This window comes from Canis lupus, chromosome 20 (assembly GCF_048164855.1).
Source record: "Canis lupus baileyi chromosome 20, mCanLup2.hap1, whole genome shotgun sequence".
NCBI classification, from domain to species: domain Eukaryota; kingdom Metazoa; phylum Chordata; class Mammalia; order Carnivora; family Canidae; genus Canis; species Canis lupus.
This window is the reverse complement of record NC_132857.1, coordinates 34163270-34188125: the sequence shown is the minus strand read 5'-3', so window position 1 is coordinate 34188125 and position 24856 is coordinate 34163270. Positions and strand designations below refer to the sequence as shown.

General features: G+C 50.7%; 1 protein-coding gene across 2 annotated transcripts in view; it reads right to left on the bottom strand.

Annotated features, from left to right (window-relative positions):
* The window catches only part of TFCP2L1 (transcription factor CP2 like 1), a 60138-nt gene that overhangs the window by 11570 nt on the left and 23712 nt on the right, over positions 1-24856 (bottom strand). For both annotated transcript variants that reach the window (XM_072788856.1, XM_072788857.1), the window contains 11 exons: positions 16992-17068; positions 16342-16447; positions 15553-15659; positions 14290-14442; positions 13098-13208; positions 10072-10163; positions 8345-8393; positions 8160-8253; positions 5860-5950; positions 4701-4801; positions 1256-1398 (listed from right to left, as the gene is read on the bottom strand). In XM_072788856.1, coding sequence (XP_072644957.1) covers positions 1256-1398; positions 4701-4801; positions 5860-5950; positions 8160-8253; positions 8345-8393; positions 10072-10163; positions 13098-13208; positions 14290-14442; positions 15553-15659; positions 16342-16447; positions 16992-17068 — 1124 coding nt within the window. The remainder of the gene's footprint in view (positions 1-1255; positions 1399-4700; positions 4802-5859; positions 5951-8159; positions 8254-8344; positions 8394-10071; positions 10164-13097; positions 13209-14289; positions 14443-15552; positions 15660-16341; positions 16448-16991; positions 17069-24856) is intronic.

Here is a 24856-nt window from a genome sequence, read left to right as displayed (position 1 = left end):
ATTTAAAGATCTCTACAACACTTGCTCCCAAAAGTCAAAAGCACCTAGCACCGTCAGTTACCACCATCACACCGTTATCTGGTGTCTCTCGGTGCCTGAGGCTGTTTTCTCTTTTCTCATTTTATCCTAACTACAACCTGTTCAGTGGGTTAATTATCCATTTTATAGATGCGGAAACTGAGGTTCAAAAGGGTTAAGTAAATCTGCCCAGGGTCACTCTACCCCTAGGAGCAAGGTCTGGGTGGGGACACATGTGATTCCAGAGCCACATCTTCTCTACTTCCCTAGACGCCATTCATGTCCCACTTCATCTACGGTCCTCTACACAGATCCTCTCAGAGTTCCCACAATGGGCTTGCTGGGGTCTCCTGGGGGCTCAGGGGGCCACCCCTGTTCCCATCAGCCCAGCTGTTTTCCTGAGGCCTCATTTCAGGGGAGGTGGACTAGCCTGGCAGCTAGAGGCATGGGCTCTGGGCTCCCCCAGGGCTCCCCCCTACCTCCACCCCTTACGAGGTGTGCAACCTGGGGCAATTACTCAGCCTCTCTGCATCTCAGTTTCCTATCTGTGAAATGAGATTTCACCCAGTTCAGAGTGAGGCTGTCAGGATTACAAGAGTCACTACATGTGCATTTAGGACAGGAAGCAGTGGATAAATGCTGCCACTCCTGGCTATTATCAGCAAGAGGAAGATTCCAGGATAAAAGAAGCTTAAGAGACTCTGCTCTACAATGAGCAGGAATGCCTAAACGCAGCTGCAAACCCTCCCTACCAGGAGTGGGATCGGATCACTCTGCCCTCTGCCATTGGCTGCTGGTGTCCTGCACAGGTCTGTGCAGGCAAGGGCAGACCCAGGAAGGCTGTGGTACCTTCAGTGGTCAGCAGAGGAGGGCTCTGTCCTCCCATGTGACCTGTGTCCTCTCCATCATCCAGTCCATGGTCCATTCCACTGCCCCTGGGACCTGCAACCTTACACCCTGAGGGCAGGGGTGCAGTTTGCGCCATGGTTCCTACATGGCGCCTGGCCGGGGATGGGGTATGGAGTGGATACTAGACAGCCTCTCAGAGCCTCAGAACTCTCTCCACCTGCACTCAAGGGCAGCCAAGAGCATGTGGCACACAGCTGAAACCCGTTTGCCATCTTGGGGCATAAGTCCTCCTCCCCAAGCCCCAGAGGGGGCATTTCTGGCACCTGTTGCCGTGCCTCCCTACAGCCCGGAGCCCGGGGCCAGGAGCAGGGGTGGGGACAGCTCTCACCTCGTTGCTCACCACCACGTGGATGCCTGTGGGGCCCTGCCGGTAGACTCGGTGGATGTGCTGCGGGGAGATGCTGTACAGGCTGGCGATCTTCTCAACCAGCTCCAAGGTGGTCAGCTCTTCCAAGAAGATGGCATGGTACACTGGAGGGCAAGGGACAGGGCCTTCTGTAGAACACACTCCTGCTCCTAAGGAGCCTGCCTACCCCTCATACCCAACTCCCAAATCAGTCACTCTGCTGTAAGGATGCTCGTGCCCAGACTCATTTGATGGGATCTGGCTGTAACAGGCACAAAGCCTCTGCAGAGCCCAACCACAGGGGCAAAGCAGCCAGGCTATGGTTCTTCATTCCTGTACCAGTCTCTCTTGGGGGAATCTTACATAAAATCGGGAATTCTTGCATCCACCCCACACCCAATGACACCCGTGGAGGAGTGGAAGCTGGAGGAAGAACTGCTGGCAGAGCTCTGTATTTCTAATAAGCTTCTAGTGATTCTGATGTGTGGCCAGACGCACACCCTTGCAGGAGAGAGGAGAGACTCTGCATCCTTTCCGTGGCTTAGTGGGGACGCTGGATGGCTCCTGGGGGCAAAGCGCAGGATTTAAGGATAACTGCTACTTCTTTTTAAATTTATTTAAAATAAATTAACACATAGTATATTATTAGTGTCAGAAGTAGAGTTCAATGATTGATCAGTTGTAGTAACACCCAGTGCTCATTACATCACATGTCCTCCTTAATGCCCATCACCCCAACCCCCCAACCCCTCCCTTCCAGCAACTCTCAGTTTAACTGTTTCCTAGAGTTCAGAGTCTCTTATGGTTTGTCTCCTTCTCTGATTTTGTCTTATTTTATTTTTCTCTCTTCCCCTACATTCATCAGCTCTGTTTCTTAAATTCCACATGAGTTAAATCACATAATTCTTTCTGATTGACTTATTTCACCCAGCATAATAACCCTCTGCTCCATCCACATCATTGCAAATGGCAAGATTTCATTCTTTTTGATGGCTGAGTAATATTCCAGAGTGTGTGCATGTGTGTTTACAAAACACATCATCTTTATCCATTCCTCTGTTGATGAACATCTGGACTCTTTCCATAGTTTGGCTATTATGGACATCGCTGCTATAAACACTGGGGTGCAGGTGCCCCTTTGAATCACTATGTTTGTATCCTTCGGATAAATACCTAATAGTACAATTGCTGGGTCGTAGGGTAGCTCTATATTTAACTTTCTGAGGAAACCCCATACTGTTTTCCAGAATAGCTGCCCCAGCTTGCATTCCCACCAACAGTGTAGGGAGGTTCCCTTCTCTGCAAGGGGTAACTGCTACTTGATGGCACATGTGTCTCATCCTTGCCCTTCTCTGCAGCACAAATACTCCTCCGCTCCAGTACTGTGACCACAAAGGGCAGAGGGGCGCTGGGAGTATCGCCTGCCTGGTGGAAGATAACAGTGACCCCAAGGATGGAAATGCTTCCTTACAGGAAACCCAAACTAGCTGGGTAGGAGTCAGCTCTGTGGGCACCCCAGGTCCGAGGAGGATTACTCGACTCTTGGGGGGCCCCAAATCCCTCAACGGCAAAGCATCTGGATTAAACTAGAGATTCCCAAACTCCTACCTCAACTGAGGAACCTTCGGTTGCAGTGGCTGAAGAGAGGCCCCGTACTTCAGAAGCGCACATGCGCACTTCCCAACACAGACTCCCTCCCAAAGGGGTTGGCAGAGGCCATGGCCTTCCAGCCACACAGCCAACCCGCCATCCCACGACTTCAGGCAGGCTGGCCCGCTGTCAGATACTGGGCAGAGGACGTGGCCACTGCACCCTGCCCCTCCCATAGGAACCCCCGGTTAGAACACCAGGGCTCTTTTCCAAGATCCCTTTCTATGACAGATTCAAATGAACTTTTGTGTCTTTTCAATGTTTCAGAGCCACTTCCACTTCTGAGTTCACTCCTCCAACAAATCAGGCCAGCCCAAAAGACCTACACAACTTACAGGCAGTGCATTTCATTGTACCCTTCTGTCACCAGCCCTTCCCACCCCCAGCTTAAAGTGGGTTCTGCCAGTAATGCGTGGAGCAGCTGAAGGCTCAGACACTCCTCTGAACCCCTCCCTGGCCACCTCTCCTCCAGGATCATGTGGGTGGCAGTTTGGGGGAACGCGAGGCTCCAGAGGAGGCAGTCCCAGGCTCCAGTCCCAACTCAGCCACACTAGAACCAAGACCAAGACCTGTCCTGGGACCTCGGGGTGTGTGCAGGGGCAGCACCAGCGTTGCAGCGTGAATCACAAGCTGTGCATGGACAGCTCCTGCTCTGAGCAGGTGCCGTGCACGAGGCTGTCCTTTCTGCATGATCAGGAAACCCTGGGGTTCAGGATGTGTCCTTCACAGGTTAACAGCTGAGAAGCAGGGGGAGGACCTAGACATTCTCCAGGAATGTACAGGGGCCAGACACGAGGGCTCAGAAGCCAGCAACTAGGGTCTAAAAGTTTGGGTCTCGGCTCTGCCACGTACAACGCTGTCCCCTGGGGGCAGTTACCCAGCCTGCGCCTCAGTGTACCCTACAGTGAAACAACACTGCCAGCGGTCCCTGCCAGGAGAAGCGAGTGGGTGAGCACACAAGAAGCCCTGGGGATGGCGACCTGGCGAGCCCCTATCTCCTCTGGCGGGAGCTGCAGAAGCACGCAGGGCACTCCCTCACTCTCTGCAGACACGGAGCACGGGCTCTGCGGCCTGAGGTGGGCAGTGGTCAGACCCTCGGCACTCACAGTCAAAAGCAAGGCACTTCGCTTTACATGCCTTGTCTCGCCAAAACCTCATCCCCCTGGGCAGAGCATTGTTCTCTGTATTTTGTACGTGCAGAAGCTGATGTACAGGCCCCAGAGCCCTGCCTGAGGCCACATGGCCAACAGGTGGCACAGCCTGCACTGGTGTTCAGGCTCAGTTGACCTCAAGGCTTGTGTCCTCTCACCAAAATGTCTCCAAACTACCAACCCAAAAGAGTCACGTGCCCTAGGTGCCCTGGCCCCTGCAGCTCTACTCCTTAGCCCCCGTGCAGCCGCCACACCAAACGGGAAAGCCTTGTCCAGCTCAAGGAAAACCCCAGGAACTATGGCCATGGGGCGGCACTTGTCACCAGCCTGGGAGTCGGAAGGCCAGACTCTTGGTTCTCCCGTGAGTGGCTAAGCAGCTGTGGGGAACACATCCTCTCTCTGGGCCTGCTCCCCAGGGAGGAAACAAGGAAGCTGGAGCATGTGTTCTGGCAGAGAGTTTCCACCTTAAACATTTCAATCCCAGGAGAAAGTTGACCAAAACTCATTCTGCACGAATGGAGGTGGATCAGTGGAAATGTCCTCAGCAAGAGAACTCGTGTTGGTGCTAGGTCTTCCTGTTACCTGGCCACCCAATAACCAGCCCTGGGCTGCTCCCCACAACTCACCACACAGACTGCTGTCCCCACCATCCCGCTTCTGCTGCAGGGGTGCTCTGTTCTGCTCCAGCTCCTGACAGACGTAAATGGTCATCTTTGGCCTCACATTCCTGGCAGGAGGAGAAGAAATAAATAGGTATTGTTTTTGTGTGTGGGGGGGGGGGGGGGGGGGGCACAAGGGAATGGGACAAAGCTCTGTTGTTCCAGAATGTTCCAAAACACAGGGTGGAACTAGCACAGTGAAGGAATCAGAAGAAAAGAGGCCACAGGGATGCACAAGGCCTTTCGCTGGGCTTCTATGGCTTCTTGCAGTCTTGCCCAGAGACAGAGGGATGACAACCCCTCCAGGTCCTGCAAGCTGCCATGACGGCGCTCTGCTCAGAACTCACATCTCAAGACATAGGTGTTTTTCAGGGTGGTAACAAGAGCAAACACTTTCTCTAGCTTACTCTGCCCCGGGAACTGTTTCCAGAACTTCACATGCCTACATCATCTCATCCTCACACCACCTACGGAGACTGGAACCATGGCCCTCATTTTATAGAGAAGGGAACCGAGGCTCACAGAGGTTAGGCGCTTTCGTCTAGTGTAAAAATCCTAAGAGGCAGACCCAAGAGTCACACCCAGGCTCTCTCTTTCACTCTAGAACTGTGCTGTCCATCTGTGAAAGGTAAATGAGATTTGCAGCTCACTTGGCCAGTCAAACCAACCTGAGATCAAGTGCTCCACAGCCACACGTGGCCGGGGCTGCTGGACTGCACAGCATGGCCCCAAACACATCCACCACAGCAGAAAGCCCCCTCAGACCTGGCCCTGCTCTCCAGTCTGCCTGGAGAACCGAGAACTGCCACACAGTCCCACACCTTCCTCTGGGAGGAGAGAGATGGAAACCTAGGACCATGCAAGCAGCTGAGAAGAGGCTGAGGGGCTGGGATCCAGGGCCAAGGATCCTGCCAAACCAAGAAGGGTGAGGGGCTCCCGGCAGGGTGAACTGTGGCGGGCTCAGCCCCGCCCACCCGCATGGCCCTGGTCCCCTCTCACAGGGCCTCCGCTTGCACCTGCTCCCAGAGGAGCCCTGACCCCACCAACCGGCCCATATGGCAGCATCGAAGAGGCTGCGTCGGGGCTTCCTGCCATACCCGGCCTCCAGCTGGAAACTGACACCCACCGGCCTTTGATGGCATTGAAGAGCCGGATCCCATCTGCAGGGCCACAGATCTGGACCAAATCGTCTCGAGACATCTTCAGCAAGTCAGCACCTAGGCAAGTAAATGGGGCCACCCATTAGTGGGACACACGGTTCCATCCTCAGGCACCTGCAGATGTTGCACTGTGTGGGCAGGGGACAGGGATGCGTCCGCCTCATCCTCAGAGGGCACCGGACGGTCCACGGAGAGAACAAAAAGCTAAACATCAGAAAATCACAGCCCAAGAGATGAATAGTATCCTCAAAGCTCAGGAGAACAGACAGGCATTTACAAAAGCCAACAGCCCCTCACCACCTCCGCCTGCCTGTCCCTCCCCCTGCTGTTCACTGGCACTAACAAGTGCATGTAACCTAGCCCAGGACGCCGGTTACACATGCACCTGCTACATGCAGAAGAGCACGACCCACAGGCTGCAGCCACGGTGAAGGCACCCATACTCCCCACACACAGAACAAGGGGCAGAGCATCCCCCCCGCCACACACAGGCCCCTCATGCCGGCCACTCCCCCTCCCCTCTGGGGAACCACTGTCCTGACTCCTCACATGTCTCCATATTGCTTGCTTCTTTGACATTTACATAAGTGGAATGGAATAGGATACGCTTTCCTATGTTTGGCTCCCTCCCTCCAAGTTGTTTCAGGGCTCACTCATGCTGGCTGTGGTCAGAGATCATTCGTGCCCGTTATTAGACATTATTCATTGCATGAATATACCACAGTCACGTGTCTACTCTGCCAATGGGCACTAGAGTTGCTCCCAGAGTGATTATGAACAAAGGCCTATGAACATCCTTGTCCGTGGATGCAGTCCTTTCCACAAAGCCTAAGGAATCCCCCAGAACCTTGTGCCCATATGGACTCTCCAAGGGATAAGTATGAGATGAGCCTTCTGCTGAAACTCACCAGCAGCCACATGGCCAGGAGTGAAAATATCCAACCCCTTTTTCCCGCCATAGTTAAGACACAGTTTCAGTGGGATGCCTGGGTGGCTCAGTCGGTTAAGCAGCTGCCTTCAGCTCAGGTCACGATCCCAGGGTCCTGATATCGAACCCCATGTCAGGCTCCCTGCTCCACAGGGAGTCTGCTTCTCCCTCTGCCTCTCCTCCTTACTCTCTAAATTTAAATTTAAAAAAGATACACTTTCAGGCATAATTTTGTAAGCACAGGGGCTCCCCCTAAGTAACAAGCAAAAGCCAAAATCCCTCCACTGTTCTCTCAGGCCCCCAGGACCTCTGTGACTTCACCTCCTTTTCCAGTCCACCTGGCCTCGCTCACCTGGGTGCTCTGCTCTGTGGCCACACCAGGCAGGCCCCACCTTGTGGCCTTTGCACATAACCCTGCTCGGACATCTCACAGTTCCCCCATCCCTACTTGGCTCACTTCCTCCCCTCAGCCCAGCCTCTGCTTAAGGCCACCTTCTCAGGAAGGCGCACACTGAGCAACCCCCCTAAAAGGGCAGCCTCCCTCCCAGCTCCTCCCTGACCCAAGCCAGGCCCCTCCTCTGAGCCCGCCCGCCACCCAAGGGTCATACTGCATGGAAATGTGTGGTTCACACATCTGTGTGGACTCAAAGCTGCAAACTGCCGGAGGACAGGGTCCCTGTCCGACCCTCCTCCTACTGGCCACCACCAACACAAGTTCTTACAAAAGCTGAGCTGAAAGAAGACCATGTACGGTATTCTTCCCACTGTCACAGATGCCCTAGTTCTGGTCAAAATGTCACTCCCTGTCATCCTGGATTAACTTGACTTGGTTGCAAAGTTCATCGCTCAGTATACCCTTCTACCACACAGCCCTGGTTCCGGGTCTCTGTGTGACAGCCCCACCAGTAAGGGCTTGAAGAACCTTTCAGAGAAGGAAGAACCAGCTTCTCCTTCTCCCCTGTGGCTTCACCACCTTCTCAAAGGTCGTGGCTCCAGAGACAATGTGACCAATGGGCAGCACTGTGGTAGAAGTGCCAGGAAGGCGGAGTATGCCCCGGCCCCCTGGCTAAAGGGCTCCTTCCTGGGCAGTTGAGGGTACCCCCCACAGGACCCAGATGGCCTCCTGAAAGCCATCCTCGACTGGAAACTCCCAGCAGCAGCACTTCATATCTTAGCACTTGGCACAGGGTCAGCAAAGGTGAGTGACCCATACTACACCGGGTCCCCAGGGCAAAACCACGGAACTGCAGGCACTGCGGCAAATCCTGAAAAGCGAGTGGCTTTGTTACGTGTTTTTAAGATCCCTGTGGGTTTGAAAAACAACACAAAGATGCTCACCTGAGAAACTGGCGAACAGCCGACAGAACTGTGAGAACCTGTTTCGGTGGAGCCACTGCTGGGCGTCCTGGATGGAGGCTGATGGGAGCAGGTGCTGCAGGCAGAGAGAGAGGAAGGGTCCTGAAACGACCGCGCCGGGTCTGCCTGGGGATGTGCAGCCAGACAGCCCGGCTGCAGACACTTACATCGTTGCTCAGGGGCAGGGTCTCCACCGGGTGGGTCGGAGAGCTGTTCCTGCAAAGGAAAAGAACAGGCCATCAGACGCGGGGACACCTTCAGGGACGTGGGGACGGGCCCCTCACCCAGCCCGGTGCTCCCCCCGCCCCTCAGGCATGGCACTTGGAAACACAGCAGGGCCTCAAGAATTGCTCAGGTCAGAGAAATGTAGGCGGGACCGTCTGCACAACCCCTCTAAATCCCTGACCAACCCTTCAGGACAGACATGACTCAGTGGCAACACAGCATGACCAATGATCAGCACTCCACTCTGAGCTCAGCATTTGTTTGCACCTGATTCCTTCCCAGGCAGAGCTTCCCCACAGCCTCGGCCCCAGGGGAGGGCAGGCCGCCCCAGGAGCTCCACACGGCCACGTGGGGCCCAGGCAGCAGCAGCCAACACCTCTCTGTGGAGATGGGAGAAGGCTGTGGGCTCCTTGAGGAGGGAACAAGAAGCCTCAGTGTGACATCCATCCATGAGAACATTCTAACAGTTGGAGGCCCACTGACCTCCCTCCAGGGCTCACTCGTGGGGAAGGCACAGACCTGAACACCTGGATTCTCCAATTAAAAGAAAAAATACATTTTTAAATGACCCTCCCCGACAGACAGTGGGGCAGGTACGACATGAATGGACATAGGTGTCTCTGCGTTTAACATGATAACGAGGTAAGTTTTACTCTGCGAGTACCTTACCACAGTGACAATAAAAGCAAGGCCCTCACCGGGCTGACCCTCACACCGTCATCGGTAACAAGATGCACCTCGCCCAGCGCCTGTAAGGCGCCAGGCACCTTGCACACCCACCCCTACCCCCGACCCTGCATGGAATCCTCACTCCTTTGGTAGTGGAGAAAGTGGGGCTGAGGGAGGTTAAGGAACTCACCCCCAGAAAGGTGGGACTTAACACTCAATCTGAATGTGACACCTTGGCTATGCCACCCCACTTCTCAAGGAGGCCCCTCCTCACCTTGTGAAACCAAGTTCATGGACACTCACTCTCATCAGTGGCTTCTCTGTATGCCACGCACGGGCTGTGAGGAGCCCACAGGTTCCACGCCTACCTGCTGGGTCTGCCTGGTGTCTCCCTGCTGCCCGCCAGAACAGGATCAGGACGTACATGGCCACCACAGTGGTGCCGTGAGCCCTTCCTGTGCCACAAAGCTTAGGACAGGTTGGACCGATGCCTGCCAGTCCCCACACTACTGTCACCTTTGAGTCAGTGTGGCCCATCATGCATCTGCAGAGCTGGGTGACCATGTGTGAGGCTGCTCCTTGTTACAAGCCCTGAACCCTAGGGCAGGGAGCATCCTGAGCTGTCCTATGCTACCCAGAGAATGCGCACAGGGACCACAGAAAGAGCCAGGATGGCCCCTCACAGCCACTGGAGCCCCCTAAACAGCTGCCTCCTTAGGCCCCATCTGCCTAGGAGGCCATTCTGCCCTGAAGGGCAACCCGCAGGCCAACCTGCTTCTGTGGGTAGCCGGGGTGGGAAGGTGGGTTCTGGGCTGCTGCCCCAGCAGATGATGTTTACAGAAGCACATCCAAGCACAGAAAGCTGTGCAAATATTTCAAGTGCCACTCCAAAGCCCAAACCGATGCCAGTGCACCAAACAGAGGAAGACACAAAGACCAAGAAAGGAGACTACACCCATCATCACTCCAGGGGCTCTCAAGGGAAAGAAGACAGACATACCCTTCACCAAGGCCAAAGCTATTTGGAGAGCCGTTGTAGCTTGGAGATGGGGCGCTGTTCACCTGGTAGGCCATGTCAGGCCACGGGGAGCACTGTGGAAAGAGCACAGGACAGTAGTGACTCGAGAGCCATGGTGGTCAGGAACAACTCAGGCCACAGAGCTGCAGACCCAGCTCCTATCCCTCCCATGCCAGCATCCATCAAGGCCAGCACGGGAAGCCCCTGACCCCTCAACACTTAGCCCACATCCTCCCAGGGCCCACGTGAGCCAGCGAAGCATGGGTACTAGGGCCATGCCCAAGAAACTGAGCGCGGCAGAGAAGACCTAAAATTCAGTCATTCCCAGAGCAAGCAAAGGCAGGCATGTGTCTCTGTGGGCTTCCTAGGGAAAGAAACATCGTCGGTCATCTGGGTCCCTAAGAAAAGAGAACTAACAAAACAGGCCAACTGCCCAGAGGCAGGTTTTACCAGGTGTAGACAAGTGGTGTAAAAGCAAAGGAGGGAGCACTGGACACAGATAACTTCCAAACAAAAATCATCCGTGAGGTTCAGTAGTGGGGTGCCCGTGTGGCTCAGTGACTTAAGCGTCCAACTTGTGGTTTTGGCTCAGGTCGTGATCTCAGGATCGTGAGATAGAGCCTTGCATCAGGCTCCACGCTCAGCGGGGAGTCTGCTTATCCCTCTCCCTCTGCTTGTTCCTCTGCTCTCTCTCTTTCTCTCTCCCCCTAAAATGAATAAATAAATATAAATCTAAAACAAAAATGTTCAGTACTAAAACCTGCACTACTTGAAACATTCCAGGAGCAGCCAGCCCTCTTAGGCATCAGTCGATGCGTGTTTACTATACCTCAGCCATCCTGCTAGGAGCTAAGGGATACACAAAAAACACGGAGGATGTGATCCTTGACCTCAAGGAACTTCTTGAGCAGAAGCCAAGGATGAACATAGGAGAGAATCGCCCAAAGAAAGCAAAGATGTACAGGTTTTGCCTGTTGGGGAAGCCAGGGGACAAAGTATTCATTTCTCCCCTTCCCTGTGATGACACCTCTTTGGAGAGGGCCAATTTGAAGCATTCCTGAAGATTTACTATCACCCACCGAACCACAGGTTGGTAAATATTTAACTCGGTTGTGCATGTGGGCTGGAATTTCTTGGTGGTAAATCCGGGAGCTGAGGAGGAAGAGCTGACAGTCACCTTACAAGGTCATGGGCCAGGCGGGGGTATTGACCAACTGTACCACGCTCTGACAAGGGCGTAGACAGACGCTGTCTAAAGCACCCCCGGACCTCTCCTCCACCAGGGGGAAGACAGAAGAGAGGCAGGAGCAGAGAGGCTGAGGCTTGGCCTGGAAGGGAAAGGTGTCCGTAGGCAGAGGGCAGTGGGAGCGTGGAGGGCACCCTGGAGGGCCCGCACGCGAGGGGACTGGGGCCTGGGGAAAACTAACTGGTCTGAGCTCTGATTCATAACTGCAGGTCCTCGTACTGCTTTGCTGCTGAGAGTTAGACAGGCTCTTCCTGCACCAGGGCTCTCTGGTCACTATTATCCTGTGTCAGATAAAACACTGGTAACATATCTATGCCGCCGCAAAATTATCTTCCATACTGTATCTTGTTGCAAATACCTTTCTGCATATGGCTTCTCTCTCTCTCTCTCTCTCTCTCTCTCTCTCTCTCTCTCTCTCACACACACACACACACACACACACACACACCAGCCAGGACCAGCCACTATTCTCTTAGATGCTCTGTGCCCTGGGCCTCACCTTTAACACAGCCTTAACTCTACCACAGCTGGGGCTGGGCCTCCTGCATCTGTGGAGGGCCTTCTGAGCAAGTCAAATTATTCAATGAACACCCACTAGCTGGGCTGATTGCAGAACACACTGGGGAACAGCTGCTTTAAAAATAACAACAGAAGAGCGCCTGGGTGGCTCAGTGGTTGTGTCTGCCTTTGGCTCAAGTCGTGATCCCGGGGTCCTGGGACTGAGTCCCACGTTGGGCTCCCTGCATGGAGCCTGCTTCTCCCTCTGCCGAGGTCTCTGCCTCTCTGTGTCTCTCATAAATAAATAAAATTGTAAAAAAGAAAAAAAAAAAAAAACACAACAGACCCCAGTAAGATGTGGCACCAGCAGTGACCAGTGACAGGGGGAAGAAGAGCCTGTGACAGTGAGGGTCTCAGAAGTACGCTGGACACAAGGAGGTTTAGAGCAGGTGCTGTCAGTGTCCAGGTTAGGAGGAGACGCATTCCAGTCTCTATTCAAACAACAAAGCGGCAAGTAGTCAACACCCCCGACCTGTAAGCCTGCTCTGAGAATGAAGCCTGCAGAGCTTTCTACCATATGCAGAACTTCACATGCACAGGGTCATTCCCTGCACCATGTGTGAAACGGCAAGAGCCCCGAGAGCACCAATGTCCACCAGCAGGCCATCTATCTATACAACGAAGACCACGCCTCTGGGTAAAGAACTAGAAAGCTTTTTATGAACAGATGGAGAACAGACTCCAAGACAGGCTATTAAATAAAGCAATCAAGTTACAGAACAGTATGTCTATGTACACTGTTGGTATAAAAAAAAGTGGGCGTGGGGCAAACATGTATGAATTGGCTTCATCGGCAGAGAAAGCTAGGCCAGATACATGGGGACCCAAGAGATGCCAGCTGCCCTGGGAAGAGACAGCTTGAGGCTAGGACAGTTTGGGGAGAGGCATTTTCTAGTGTATATATACTCTCTTCTACCTTTTGAATTTTGGACCTTTATTTAAAAAAAAAAAATCACCTGATTCTGGAAAGTACAAATGGCAGCACAGAACCGGAAGAGATTTCTGAAACACCTTCCTGGCCCCCTGGCCTTATCATGTGAACACAGCTCCGGACCCAGGAATCTGCCACAATTTTATAGGCACTTTCCAAAGCAGCATTCACCCAAGGTGGGCAATTTCCCAAGAACCTAAACCAAGAGCACGCAGTCATCCTGCTCCGTGAAGAAGGCCCCAGGAGGCGCACCCCAGCACCAGGCCGGCTCACCTCTGTGAGAATGGTGGTCTCGTAGGATGGCTGGTACTTCTCTTTTTCTTGGGCAGTTCTTTTCTCCATCTTTTCCCGGTCGGTCTTCTGTTTCCGGTCAGCTCCCTTTGGCTACAAGTACAGAGCACAGGGGTTCCGATTAGTCCAAAGTGGGCAGAAGCAGCTATCAGAGAAAGAACCAGGACTTAGAGACAGGTCCCAAGATTTGCACTCTCCCCAGGCCCCAGGAGTCCAGGCAGGATCTCCGGACAGGTCGGCATCTCTCTCACCTCCCAGGCGTCAAGCACATGATCCTCCTCCTGGAGCCCCTCCCCTTCCTCACCTGGGAAAGCCGAGGCACTCTGCGGGGCGGGGCGGGGGGGCGTCATACAGACACTATCCCTCCCTCCTGCTGCCAGTCTGCATCTGAGCCCCAGATATCCACAGGGTGCCACTGGACCCGAGGACCACAGATGTGGTCTGTATATGATGAGGACAGAGGTGCGACCAGGACCAGGCAAAGACATCCGGCCACACAGCTGTGGGTCTGTCCACGGGAAATCAGACCCACGAGACCCTGTAGCAGGCAGCACCTAAGACCACAGGCCACGGTGCCCGCTGCACAGGGGCTCCTCAAACACGGCCACATCCTAATCCCCAGAACCCGAGGCTGTCACTTCACAAGGCAAAGGAAGTAAAGCTGCAGGTGGAATTAGGATTGCTAGCTGTGTGATGTGGAAACAGGAAGATTATCCTGAGTCATCCCAGGAGGTCCAGCACAATCACAGGGTCCATAAAAGTGGACAAGGGAGGGAGGAGAGGAGGCTGGAGCAATGTGACCAGAGAAGAGCCCAGCCACTCTTGCTAGCTCCTAGGACAAGTGGATGTGGCCTGGGGAATGCAGAGGCCTCTAGAAGGCAGCAAAGGGAAGGAGAGGGATCCTCCAGAAAAGAATGCAGCCCTCCTCCTCAACGCTTGACTTTAGTCCAGTGAGACCATCAGACTTCTGACCCCGGGGCCTGAAAGGTAGTAAGTGCATGTGGTTTGACCCCCTCAGGGGTCCAGGTAGAAGCCCCAGGCCAACAGGATGCCGAGCTCCCTGCCGGGCCTCCAGCGGGAATCCCAAAGGTCTATGCACTGCTGTCACCGTCCAGCACAGGCAGGGACCCGTGGGTTCGGCGGCCACAGGTGGAACGTGGCAAGGATGTCCTACCTTAAACACCTTGATCTGGCAGCTGGCCGAGTGCAAGTGTTCTGTGTACTCCCCATTCTCGTTCTGCTTAAATGTATCGATCTGCACTCGGAAAGGCACTCCCTTCTCACCCCCGTGCTTCCTGGGGGTGAACTCCGTGCTGATGCAGTGCACCTGGAAGGGGAAATGTGGGCCAGAGCCAAGGAGAGGAGTGGGGACAGGCCCTGGACTCCCCAAGGGCCCCTCACCAAATGGAGGTTTCCATCCTGCACCATCAGGTCCACAGCTGCCTCGGCCTCCCCACTCCCCACGCACACTCCACCAGGGTGATGGCCTCTCTGTCCCCTCCACCCTCCCCTGTTATAAAGGGCACGGCCTCTCCCCTTTGTCCCTCGACCTCAGAGGCCCTGCCTGACCAGCTACGTCCTCGCCATCGCTCAGGCCCACGGACCCTCACTCCCTCCTCTCCCCTGGCAGATCCCACAGACTGCACAGCAGGGATCCCCGCCTGGTGCCCAATGGCCCTCGTGTCCGAGTTACTCGGGCCAGGCCAGGAGCAGGAGCAGAAAGTTGGAGCCATTTCTATGTTTCTAAGTAAGTACGTGTTACAGAAAAAGGCACTGGGTAACATATTTATTATCAGAATACTATAAATACTCCAATAATATATATTATTGTGCTAATACAATACAATACAAAGTATTATAATAACTTTAAAGTACAGTAAGAATATTATAATCATGTTAAAAAAAAGATCACTAACTTTTACTGAGCAATTACTATGGACCAGGCACTGCAGTAATGACTTTATGTTCATTATCTGATTTGTAAGACAAGTGAAAAAACTAAGAGGTTCAGAAAGGGACATAGAGAGAGAACGAGAGAGTGCGTGTCAGCCCAGAAGCACGGCAGCCCCGCCAGGCTCCTGGACCCATGCCAGGTGCTTGATCATGAAACAATTAATTTAATCATAGAAACTATCATGGAAAAAAAATTTATTACCTATTATATACGCGAGGGCATACTTATTTTGTAACAAGCTTACATATTGTTAAGCAAAACCCACACAGTATTCTACAACATGCCACGTCCTTTCCTAGCTCTGGGGACCAACTAGCTCCACGACTGAGCCACACTCCTGTAGCCTCCTCCCCTTCAACGTACATCCCCGTAACATAGAACAGGAGCCCGTTGGGGCCCTGCAGGTGGACTGTTTTGAGGAACAACATGCATGCAGGCCCCAAAACTCTGGCTTCCCCCAAGAACACCCTCCCTCCCACTTACCTGAATGAATGCAGAGGCTCTCTTTGAAGGGTCCCACAAAAATTCGACTGCATTCAGCTGTGTCGGGCTGGCCCTGGGGTCCAAGATACCAACAGACAGTGGAATATCTGCACACACATACACATACACAAAAGTGCAATTGTCAGCCACTCCCAGAGGCTTAGGGAAGGACTCTCATTACAGGTCCAAATTCCTTAACCACAATTTGAAATGCCGAAAGTTCTGAAAACTAAGTTTTGCATAACTCATTTGGCAGAAAGCCCAACGTGAACTGCCACAAAGCTATTGGGAGTTCTTTGTCCCATTTTGGGTGAACAGACATTTTACCCTGCTGCAGAAATATTAGTGTACTGGATGGCCTGCCAGAGGCATTACCTGGAGCTAGGGATCGACACACCCTGTTGCCATTCTAAAACTTCTAAATTCCAAGACACACCTGGCTCCCAGAGTTACAGGTAAAAGACTATGGATCAGCGCCTAAGACCTCAAAGCTCAATTTCTGTTGCCCATCGCTGTGATGCCCATGCTTCCCTTCGTCACAGATCAGAATCCTTTAGGGCAGGGCCTTCTGCAATGCTTTCCCTGCAATCCCTGATGGCAGAGCTCTGAGTTAGAAATCCCCGAGGGCAGGCTTGGTGCCAGCTCGCACAGCGTTTTACCTGAGGCAAGGGTACACTAAAGTGTCCTAGCGAGGCATGCATCCGACAGCATCCAAGAAGAACCCCAATGTTCTTGGGGTTCCCAATGAACTTGGAGTGCCTTGGGCCCCGCGTGGCCCAGCAGACTCACCAATGTCCAGGATTCGGTCCCCGGGCCGGCTCCACCGCCATCCCTCCAGCTGCTGGTGCTCTGTGTACTGCAGTCGGCGGTCGTGGAAAACCACCCGGATGATGCTCTAGGGAGGAGAAGCCAGTAGGAGACAGCTAAGTGTGGGGCTGACAAGGACCCAAGAGAACTTCCCACCGGGGCAAATCTCCCACCTTTCAAGACTAAGACCTCTCCTGCCAGAGCCTTCCTTCCCAGCTCTCAAGCTCTGCATGCTTCTCCCCCCTAAGAACCCCAATCATAGGACAGTAAGAATGAGGACTATCCCCCTTTTCCAGAATTACTAAGTGCTTTACATACACAGCTAACCTATATATCTTTTTGTGCCAATGAGCCAACTGAAAGCTCAGGAAGATTCAGTAAGTGGCAAAGCCAGGCTCAAACCTGAGTTCATCCAGCCCAGAGCCCACTCCATTAGCCCACGCCCCTCCAGCTGTTAGCACTGCCAGCTTGCCCTCAACTGCCTGGACAACACGCTCCAGGGACCAGGAACCCCTCCCACTCCAGGGCTCTCCCCAAACCTCCGAGGCACTCCTGACCCCCACCACCAGCAAGCCCAGACCCCTCAGACCCCCAAGACCTCCTGGGGAGGGAGGGCGGCCCCACAGCCTTGCCTTGACATATTTTGTGTTCAGATCTTGAAAGTCTCCCAACTTCCGATTCTCCAGCAGTCGGATTTCATAAGATTGGCCTAGGAGGGGGTTAACAGTACATTTTCCATTTCTGATGGGTTTCAAACGTGGAGTTCACCCAGAGGGAGGCCTTCTTGACCTCCTGAGTGACCACCCAAGCCTCACGGCCCCAGGGGACAGAGCAGTCAGTCCATGGCCAACTCAGATGGCTCTCTGGACTGCACACCCCCATTTGTCCCCCAAGCCTGGTTGTGCCTAAGACACCCTAGGTAGCACACCATGTGTCCCCCAAAACACAGCACCTCTACAGTTTCAAAGAAAGAGAATTCAACAAAATGGAGTTAATGTTAAGAACAGAACTTCATGTTTCTTTAGAAAGGCTGCCCCTGCACCCCCCCTCCCCGGGTCACTTGGATGGAGAACACAGCCACCCACTCAGATCCATGTTACAGTAAATAACTGACCATACCCTTCCCAAGAGCAGGTTAAAGGAACGAGTAAAAGCCTGTTAAACATTGTCTCTAATTGCAGAATGAAAAGCATTTTCCCAACTTAAAAGAATTTCATGTATTTAAGGGGTGTGGGGATTCTATTTGGTGACATATAACCAGCACAAGCTAGTCAAAGAATACGCATGGAGAAAAGACTCATCCTTAGTAACAGGGAGAACCTGAATCTATGAATTACAACCATGAACAACCTGGATGAAACTAAACGCTTTATGAGGAAATAAAATACAGTCTGAATAAATAGGATACGCCATGTTCCTAGACAGGAAGACCGCTTACTGAACGATGTCAGTTTTTCCCAAATTAAGTGTTAACCACAGCTCTAAAACGCCCGTACACATTTCACAACTTAATAAAGGATGTTTTACAAATTAAGAGAAAATGATTTAGTGGTGGTATTGGTAAATCTGATTGCCTGCTGGAAATTTTTTTTTAATTTTTAGGTAAGGATAGACTCACAAGAAGTAACAAAAATAGTACAAAGGGGTCCTGAATACTTGTCCCCCAGTGTCGCCAGTGGTGGCATCTGAGGTAAGTATGATACATCATTGAAACCAGGAGCCTAGGGATGCCTGGGTAGCTCAGTGGTTGATTGGAATGGGTTGTGATCCTGAGGTCCGGAATCAAGTCCTGCATTGGGCTTCTCGCAGGGAGCCTGCTTCTCCCTCTATGTCTCTGCCTCTCTTTCTGTCTCTCTCATGAATAAACAAATAAAATCTTAAAAAAAAAAAAAAAAAGAAAGGAAGGAAGGAAGGAAGGGAGGGAGGGAGGGAGGGAGGGAGGGACAAACGAATGAACCAGGAGCCTGACCATGGTTCAATGCAATTCAACTAAAAGTCTCACATAGATCTCCCTTGGTTTTGAGGTTTTACTCAACTCATAGCAAACAGCAAAACAAGTTATCACTGGACTAAAGTCAACTATCTTAAGGTTTTATGTGAACATGAATCATACCAGACACTCAATAGAGAAGGATTTTCGGAAACTAAAATTGGGCAAAAGGGAAATCTACCTATACTAAAATCTCCCTCTCTCTCTCTCTCTCTCTATATATATATATGTATATATGTGTGTGTGTGTCTACACACACACACATATACACATATATACACACACGTGTATTTATATGTATATGTATAGACACATGCATATATATGAATGAAACTTAAATGCAAACAACAAATTAGGAACAGCACAAACCCAGTGGCAAGCAGTTTTAAAATAGCTAAAACAGCCATTAAAAAAAATACTAAGACCCCCTGTGTCAGGTGGAATGCTGCTCCCTCCCAGAGAAGATATATCCAGATCCTCATCTCCAGAACCTATGAATGTTACCTTGTATTTGGAAAAACAGTCTTTGCAGATGCAATTAAATTAAGGATACTGAGATAAAGAGATATTCCTGGATTATCTGGAGGTCCCTAAATCTAATGGCAAGTGTCCTTGTAAGAGACACACAGAGAAGACAAAGAGAAGAGGAGGTAATGTGACCAGCAGAGATTGGAGGAACACAAGCCAAGGGACACCTGGAGCACCCAGAAGCTGGAAGATACAGAGAATGGATTCTCTCCTCAAACTCCAAAAAGGACCACGGCCCTACCAGATTTCCAACTTCTAGCCTCAGGAACTATGGGAAAATAAACTTGTGGTGTTTCATGTTAAGCCAACATGTTTGTAGTAATTTGTTAAAGCAACCACAGAAGCTAATATACTACTCCTTGCAATGAATAATAGAACCAAAGAACATGCAATTAAATCACTCATTCCAAATATCTACCAACAACTACTATGAAATGCCACATGAATCCTAGGGACTTGGAGATGAGCAGAATGGACATAGGGCTGTGTGTCACAGAGCTCGTCCCCATGGCTCCCTCCAGGCCTGGAGATGAGGCTGACCACGCAGAGAAACACCCACTCGGCAAGCGCCCTTCTCAGCTTCAACCAGCCCTTGGGACAGGACCAGCAGACATAGTGATGCACCAAGCCCCCATCCCCCTCAGGACGATGTGCTGGGGGCCCTTCCCATCAGAGGGAGGAGGCACAAACCCCAAACTCTTGTCCTGCCCACTTGCCAGTTCAGGAGATGCAACTCATAGAAGGGTCTTGCTGACCTAACCAACACATCTAGCTTTCTGAAAAAGCCAGATTTTTACATACATTTCCGGGCTCCTGAGCCAACACTCCATTAACAGCAACATAAAATGGAACCTCACACACCCTAACTGGTTTTTCCAGTGTCCTCCACCTTCTCCAAAGAAAAAAACGTAGCCAGCTCTGGCATGAGGCCTGAGGCCCAAGTGGTCATCACCACAGGTTTACAGGCGCCCCAGGGCTCAATTAATACCGACCCTGGGCTCTGCAGGGCAGCCCCAGCTCATGCACACCGGAGGCCCCGCCTGCCCCATCCCAGGCTGAACACAGAGATTGGAATCCACGCTAGCGGGTCCCTAGGCCCGGGGCTACGGCCTCCTCCACCTGCTGCAGAGACCTGACTCATGCGCTTCCCCACCACCTCTCCCATCTCCAGTCCCTGTCCCTTCCTCCCATGCACACCCATTCTGGAGCCCCTCCCTCACATGCCTGCCTCGATGCCAACACCCGGGGCCAGGCCTTCCTCCCCAAGCCCAATCTCACACACAATGCAGTGCCATCAGAATGCCATGGTTCATGGTAACACACACTGAGGAGCAAGGTCACAAAAGTGGAACCGACCCAGGGCACGGGGCACCTCTCTGTTTCATCAGCATCATTTTGGGACGTGGGTGGGAGCCACGGAAAGAGGGCTCTGTGAAGGCACAACGTGTGTCTCCTTTGCTCACCACTGCACTGTGTAACGCACAAGTAGGTACTCAGCAAGTGATTAAATGTGACTTCCTACGCTTTATACTGCTGTTCTCTGCTACAATTATAGGGTTTGCAAAACTAAGACACACTCTTGCCCTCAAAGGTAGGCAGCCTGGGGCATACCATACCACACAGGAGAAGCTCTTATATAAGGCAGAATTTGAAACACCTCCAGAAGAGGCAACAAAGATCCAAAGTTGGGCAACACTCACAGAGAATGGGGAAGGGGGGGGAGGGTGAAAAAAGGTCTGAATCAGGAGATAACATTTAAGATGGACTTTGAAGAGTGTGCAGGATTTCTATAGGGGAGGAGATGAATGAACGAGCAATCCCAAGCAAAACTGGGGCAAGGTGGTAGGAGGGGGAGGCATACCTCTGGGAAACAAGAACTAGCAGCTTCCATTCACTGGGTGCTTACCTAATGGCAAAGTCCTGCTCGGGTATTAACTCACCTGAAGCTCAGCGCAAGTCAACAGTTTGTGACAGGGGCAGCTGAGGACCCTGAGCCCCGCTGAGAAGAGGAGGTAGGGTCGGAGAGGTTACCTGACTTGGGCAAGCATGCACAACTAAGAAGTGGCAGAGCGAGGAGCAGAACCTAAATCTGTTTCCAGAACCTACCACATCCCACCTGGTGGGTGCTATTTGCTGGACAGAGGACATCTGTAGTTCTAAATGATACTCAACTTCCCTCTTCTGGAAGGCATCAGATTCCACCTTGCACACTGACTAAAATTTACCTACAGTGTCTCATGGCATATAAACCATCCCCAACCCAAGTTAAGATGGGTTTTTCTCTTTCTTTCTTCTCTCTAGGATTAGTAATACAGATGATTCCTAGGAAGACCAAATCAACTTGATGGGCAATCCTGGATGTGGCATGTTAGCTCCATTTCCTGATCTGTAAAATATGCTATCTCCCAGGGTGTCTGGGTGGCTTAGTTGGCTAACTGTCTGCCTTTGGCTCAGGTCATGATCCCAGGGTCCTGGGATCAAGCCCCACATCAGGAACCCTGCTCAGCAGGTAATCTGCTTCTCCTTCTCCCTCTACCCCACCCCCACTCATGCACACACGCTCTCTCACTCTCTCTCTCAAATAAATAAATACAATCTTAAAAAAAAATCCTATAAAAATATTCTGCTTCCCAAATTCTAAACAGTGATCTGGGAAGAAAAACAAGTACTACAGGAAATAACAGTAAAGCCTGTTCTAATTTCAGAATTGTAAAATGTGGCAAAAGAAGAAGCTGGCCCTAGAATCAAGCAAATAGGGTACTAAGTAACTATCATTTAATTTCTGTACAGCTATATGCCAGGACATTGCCAAGCCCGTTATGTACACTATCTGATTTAGTCCTCTCAGGAGTCCTATGAGGAAAACTCATTATTACCCCCATTTTATAGATGAAGAAATTAAAATTATGATCCAGAGAGGTTAAGAATCTTGGTGAAGATCAAACCTGGGTCTGTGAGGCTCCAAAGACTGATCACTTAGCCGAACTACTCCATACAGTCTCCAATAGCTTCAAAAGTCCCTTGTGGTTCTAACATTTAAGGAGTCCCTCTATTATATTTCCTCCTGAATGTCTATATTTATCTTATTTTATGACCCTCTCCCACATATTTAAGCCCTCTCCTTCCCTCAAGGCTCAAATCCCTAATCCCCTCTAACCTCAGTTCCCAGAACCAAGATGCACCTTCGAAATCTGATGAACACGTAACCACACTGTGGCATAAGGCCTGATACTTGTTTTCCCATGATAAACTTGTCTCCCTGAAACACATAATCCTACTCCATTTAGAATACTCCGAAGACAAAGGTTATAGCACCTAAAACCATGTCATTTTCAGCATGCAAACAAATAGACTAAAAGAAAAGAATAAAGTACCCAGAAAAAGACTTTTAGATACTTGGAAACTTGATCTATGACAATGAGAGAAAACACAGACTTTCAGAGAGTGTGTGATAACTGGTTATCAAAGATGGAAAAAATACTTTCCTACCTCACACCATACATAATAATTCTAGGGGAAAGAAAACCATAAAATAAAAGCAAAACCTTAGTATTTCTAAAGAAAATAGGAGACTCTTTCATGACTGTGGGGTAGAAAAGGATTTTTTTACGTAGACACAAATACACAAAGGAAAAACTAGGTTCCTTACGTTATACAGGAAAATGATGTTAAAATTTATATTGAGACATTTTTGAAAATGGCAGGGGTGGGGTGCCTGAATGCCTCAGTCGATTGAGCATACAACTCTTGGTTTCAGCTAAGGTCATGATCCCAGAGTCGTGAGATCAAGTCCTGCATCAGGCTCATGCTCAACACAGAGCCTGCTTGTCCCTCTCTCCCTCTGTTCCTCCCCCAACTCGTACGCTCTCTCCCTCAAATAAATAAATAAAATCTTAAAAAAAGAAAATGCCAAGTGTGCTATTAATAATTACACAGTCTGTATAAGTGGGGACTGACCTGGAAAACTGGGCCATAATGATCACCCTATGGAAAGAGAAAATGATCCGCACGTGAAAATATGCTGATCTCTACAAGTATGCAGGATAATGCAAAGTAAGGGTAAGATACCATCTTACATCCATCAGAGGGGCAAAAATTATAGTCTGATAATATCAAGTGTTGATTACCATATAGAGAATGGGTACTCTGGGGCACTGCTGATAGATTATATTGATATAACCATTTTGGAGAAGTCTGGCAAAAAAAAAAAAAAAAAAAAGGTTTCATTAAGGATGTACAAACCCTTCAGTCAGGCAAATCCTATTCTAGGGGCATATCCTAAAGAAGCACTTGATGTATGTTAGGAAACAGACAAAAATTGCTCACTGTGGCATCATTCATTAAGGGGAAAAATTGTCAACAACCTATATATCCAGCACTAGCAAAAGAGATACATTAATTCTTTCATTTGACTTAGAATGAGTGTCATTCTAACTGCACACAGAACTTAAAATGAGCACTCTAGAGACACACACCAACATAGAGAAATCTTCATAATATTAAGCAAAAAAGGTACATGGTAAGGACGCTTGGCTGGTTCAGTCTGGAGCATGCTACTCTTGATCTCAGGGTTGTAAGCTCAAGCCCCATACTGGATATAGAGATCACTTAAAAATAAATAAATTTTTAAGAAAAGGTTAATGGTGACACATAAGAAACATATATAAAGTTTAAAGACAAAGAAAATGATGGTGTTAGTTTCTAGGGTTAACTATACAAGGAAGTAAAAAAAAAAATTAAGAATCTGAGTGGAGATTCAAACAAATGCCAACACCAACACAAGTGGTTTTGCTTCTGAGGAGGGAGGAAAGGCAATAGCTGTAGAGAGAGGTAAAATCAGAAGCAAATTTGGCAAGGCTGACACTGTGCACCTTAGTATTTGTTCTCTTATTCTCTGTAGTATTCAATCAATCTGAAATTAAAACATTTATCTCTCTCTCTCTTACACACACACACACACACACACACAAAACATGACTGAGTGGAGGAAGAACACTTGGAGCCAGCTGTCATTTGCACTGCACTACAGCTGTGTGTTCTGACTCCCCACTCCCACCTCAGAGGGAGGATCCCTTGGACTCCATTATTCAACAGTCACCATGTACCCCCATGCCACCCACTTTGTGCCAGTGACATACTGGGCGCAGGGCGTTCCAAGACGCTAGCAGGGATAGCCTTCACCACACTCATTTACACACCACCCCACAATTTTGGCACTCAAATAAACTGCCTGTAAGTGAGGAGCCTTTTTATTTAATCAACTCACTTTTTAAACTTAGTTTTTAAAAGTGTATAGCAGGGGCACCTGGTTAAGCATCTGCCTCCAGCTCAGGCCACAATCCCGAAATCCAGGGATCAAGCCCTACGTTGGGCTCCCTGCTCAGTGTGGAGTCTCCCTCTCCCTCTGCCTCTCCCCACTGCTCATGCTCCCTCTCTCTCTCTCAAATAAATAAATAAAACCTTAAAAAAAAAAGTGTATACCATACCTGCATACAGAAAATCATAATTGCTTATAAACAGTAACTGAAAAATTATAGAGATACGTACCTACCAGTGCTCTCCTGCATATTCCCAAAACTACCGTGGGAAGCTGATTAGCACTCAGGTTTAGAGTCTGGGCTGATAGCTGCACCCACCACTCACTGGTAAATCACTCCATTTGTGAGCATCAGTTTCCACATCTCCAAAATGTGGACAATCCTGGTGCTTGAGGCAGAGGGGCTGTTGGAGGATCGAAGGCACACCAGCAGAGAGTGGTCCACAGATGTTCGGCTGGATCTCAAAACTCCCAGTGGTGAGGACACTGGCACACAGTGGACCACACTGGTGCCTACTGGCCAGTGGTGGTCATTCTACAGCCTCCCCCAAAGCCTTCAGGGCAATTCCCTCCAACATCCCTGGCCACATCCTCTGTGTTGGAGCTGTTAAAGGCGTTCTGAAGGGAAGGAGCCCAAGGGTCAGCATCTGATGATGTAAACT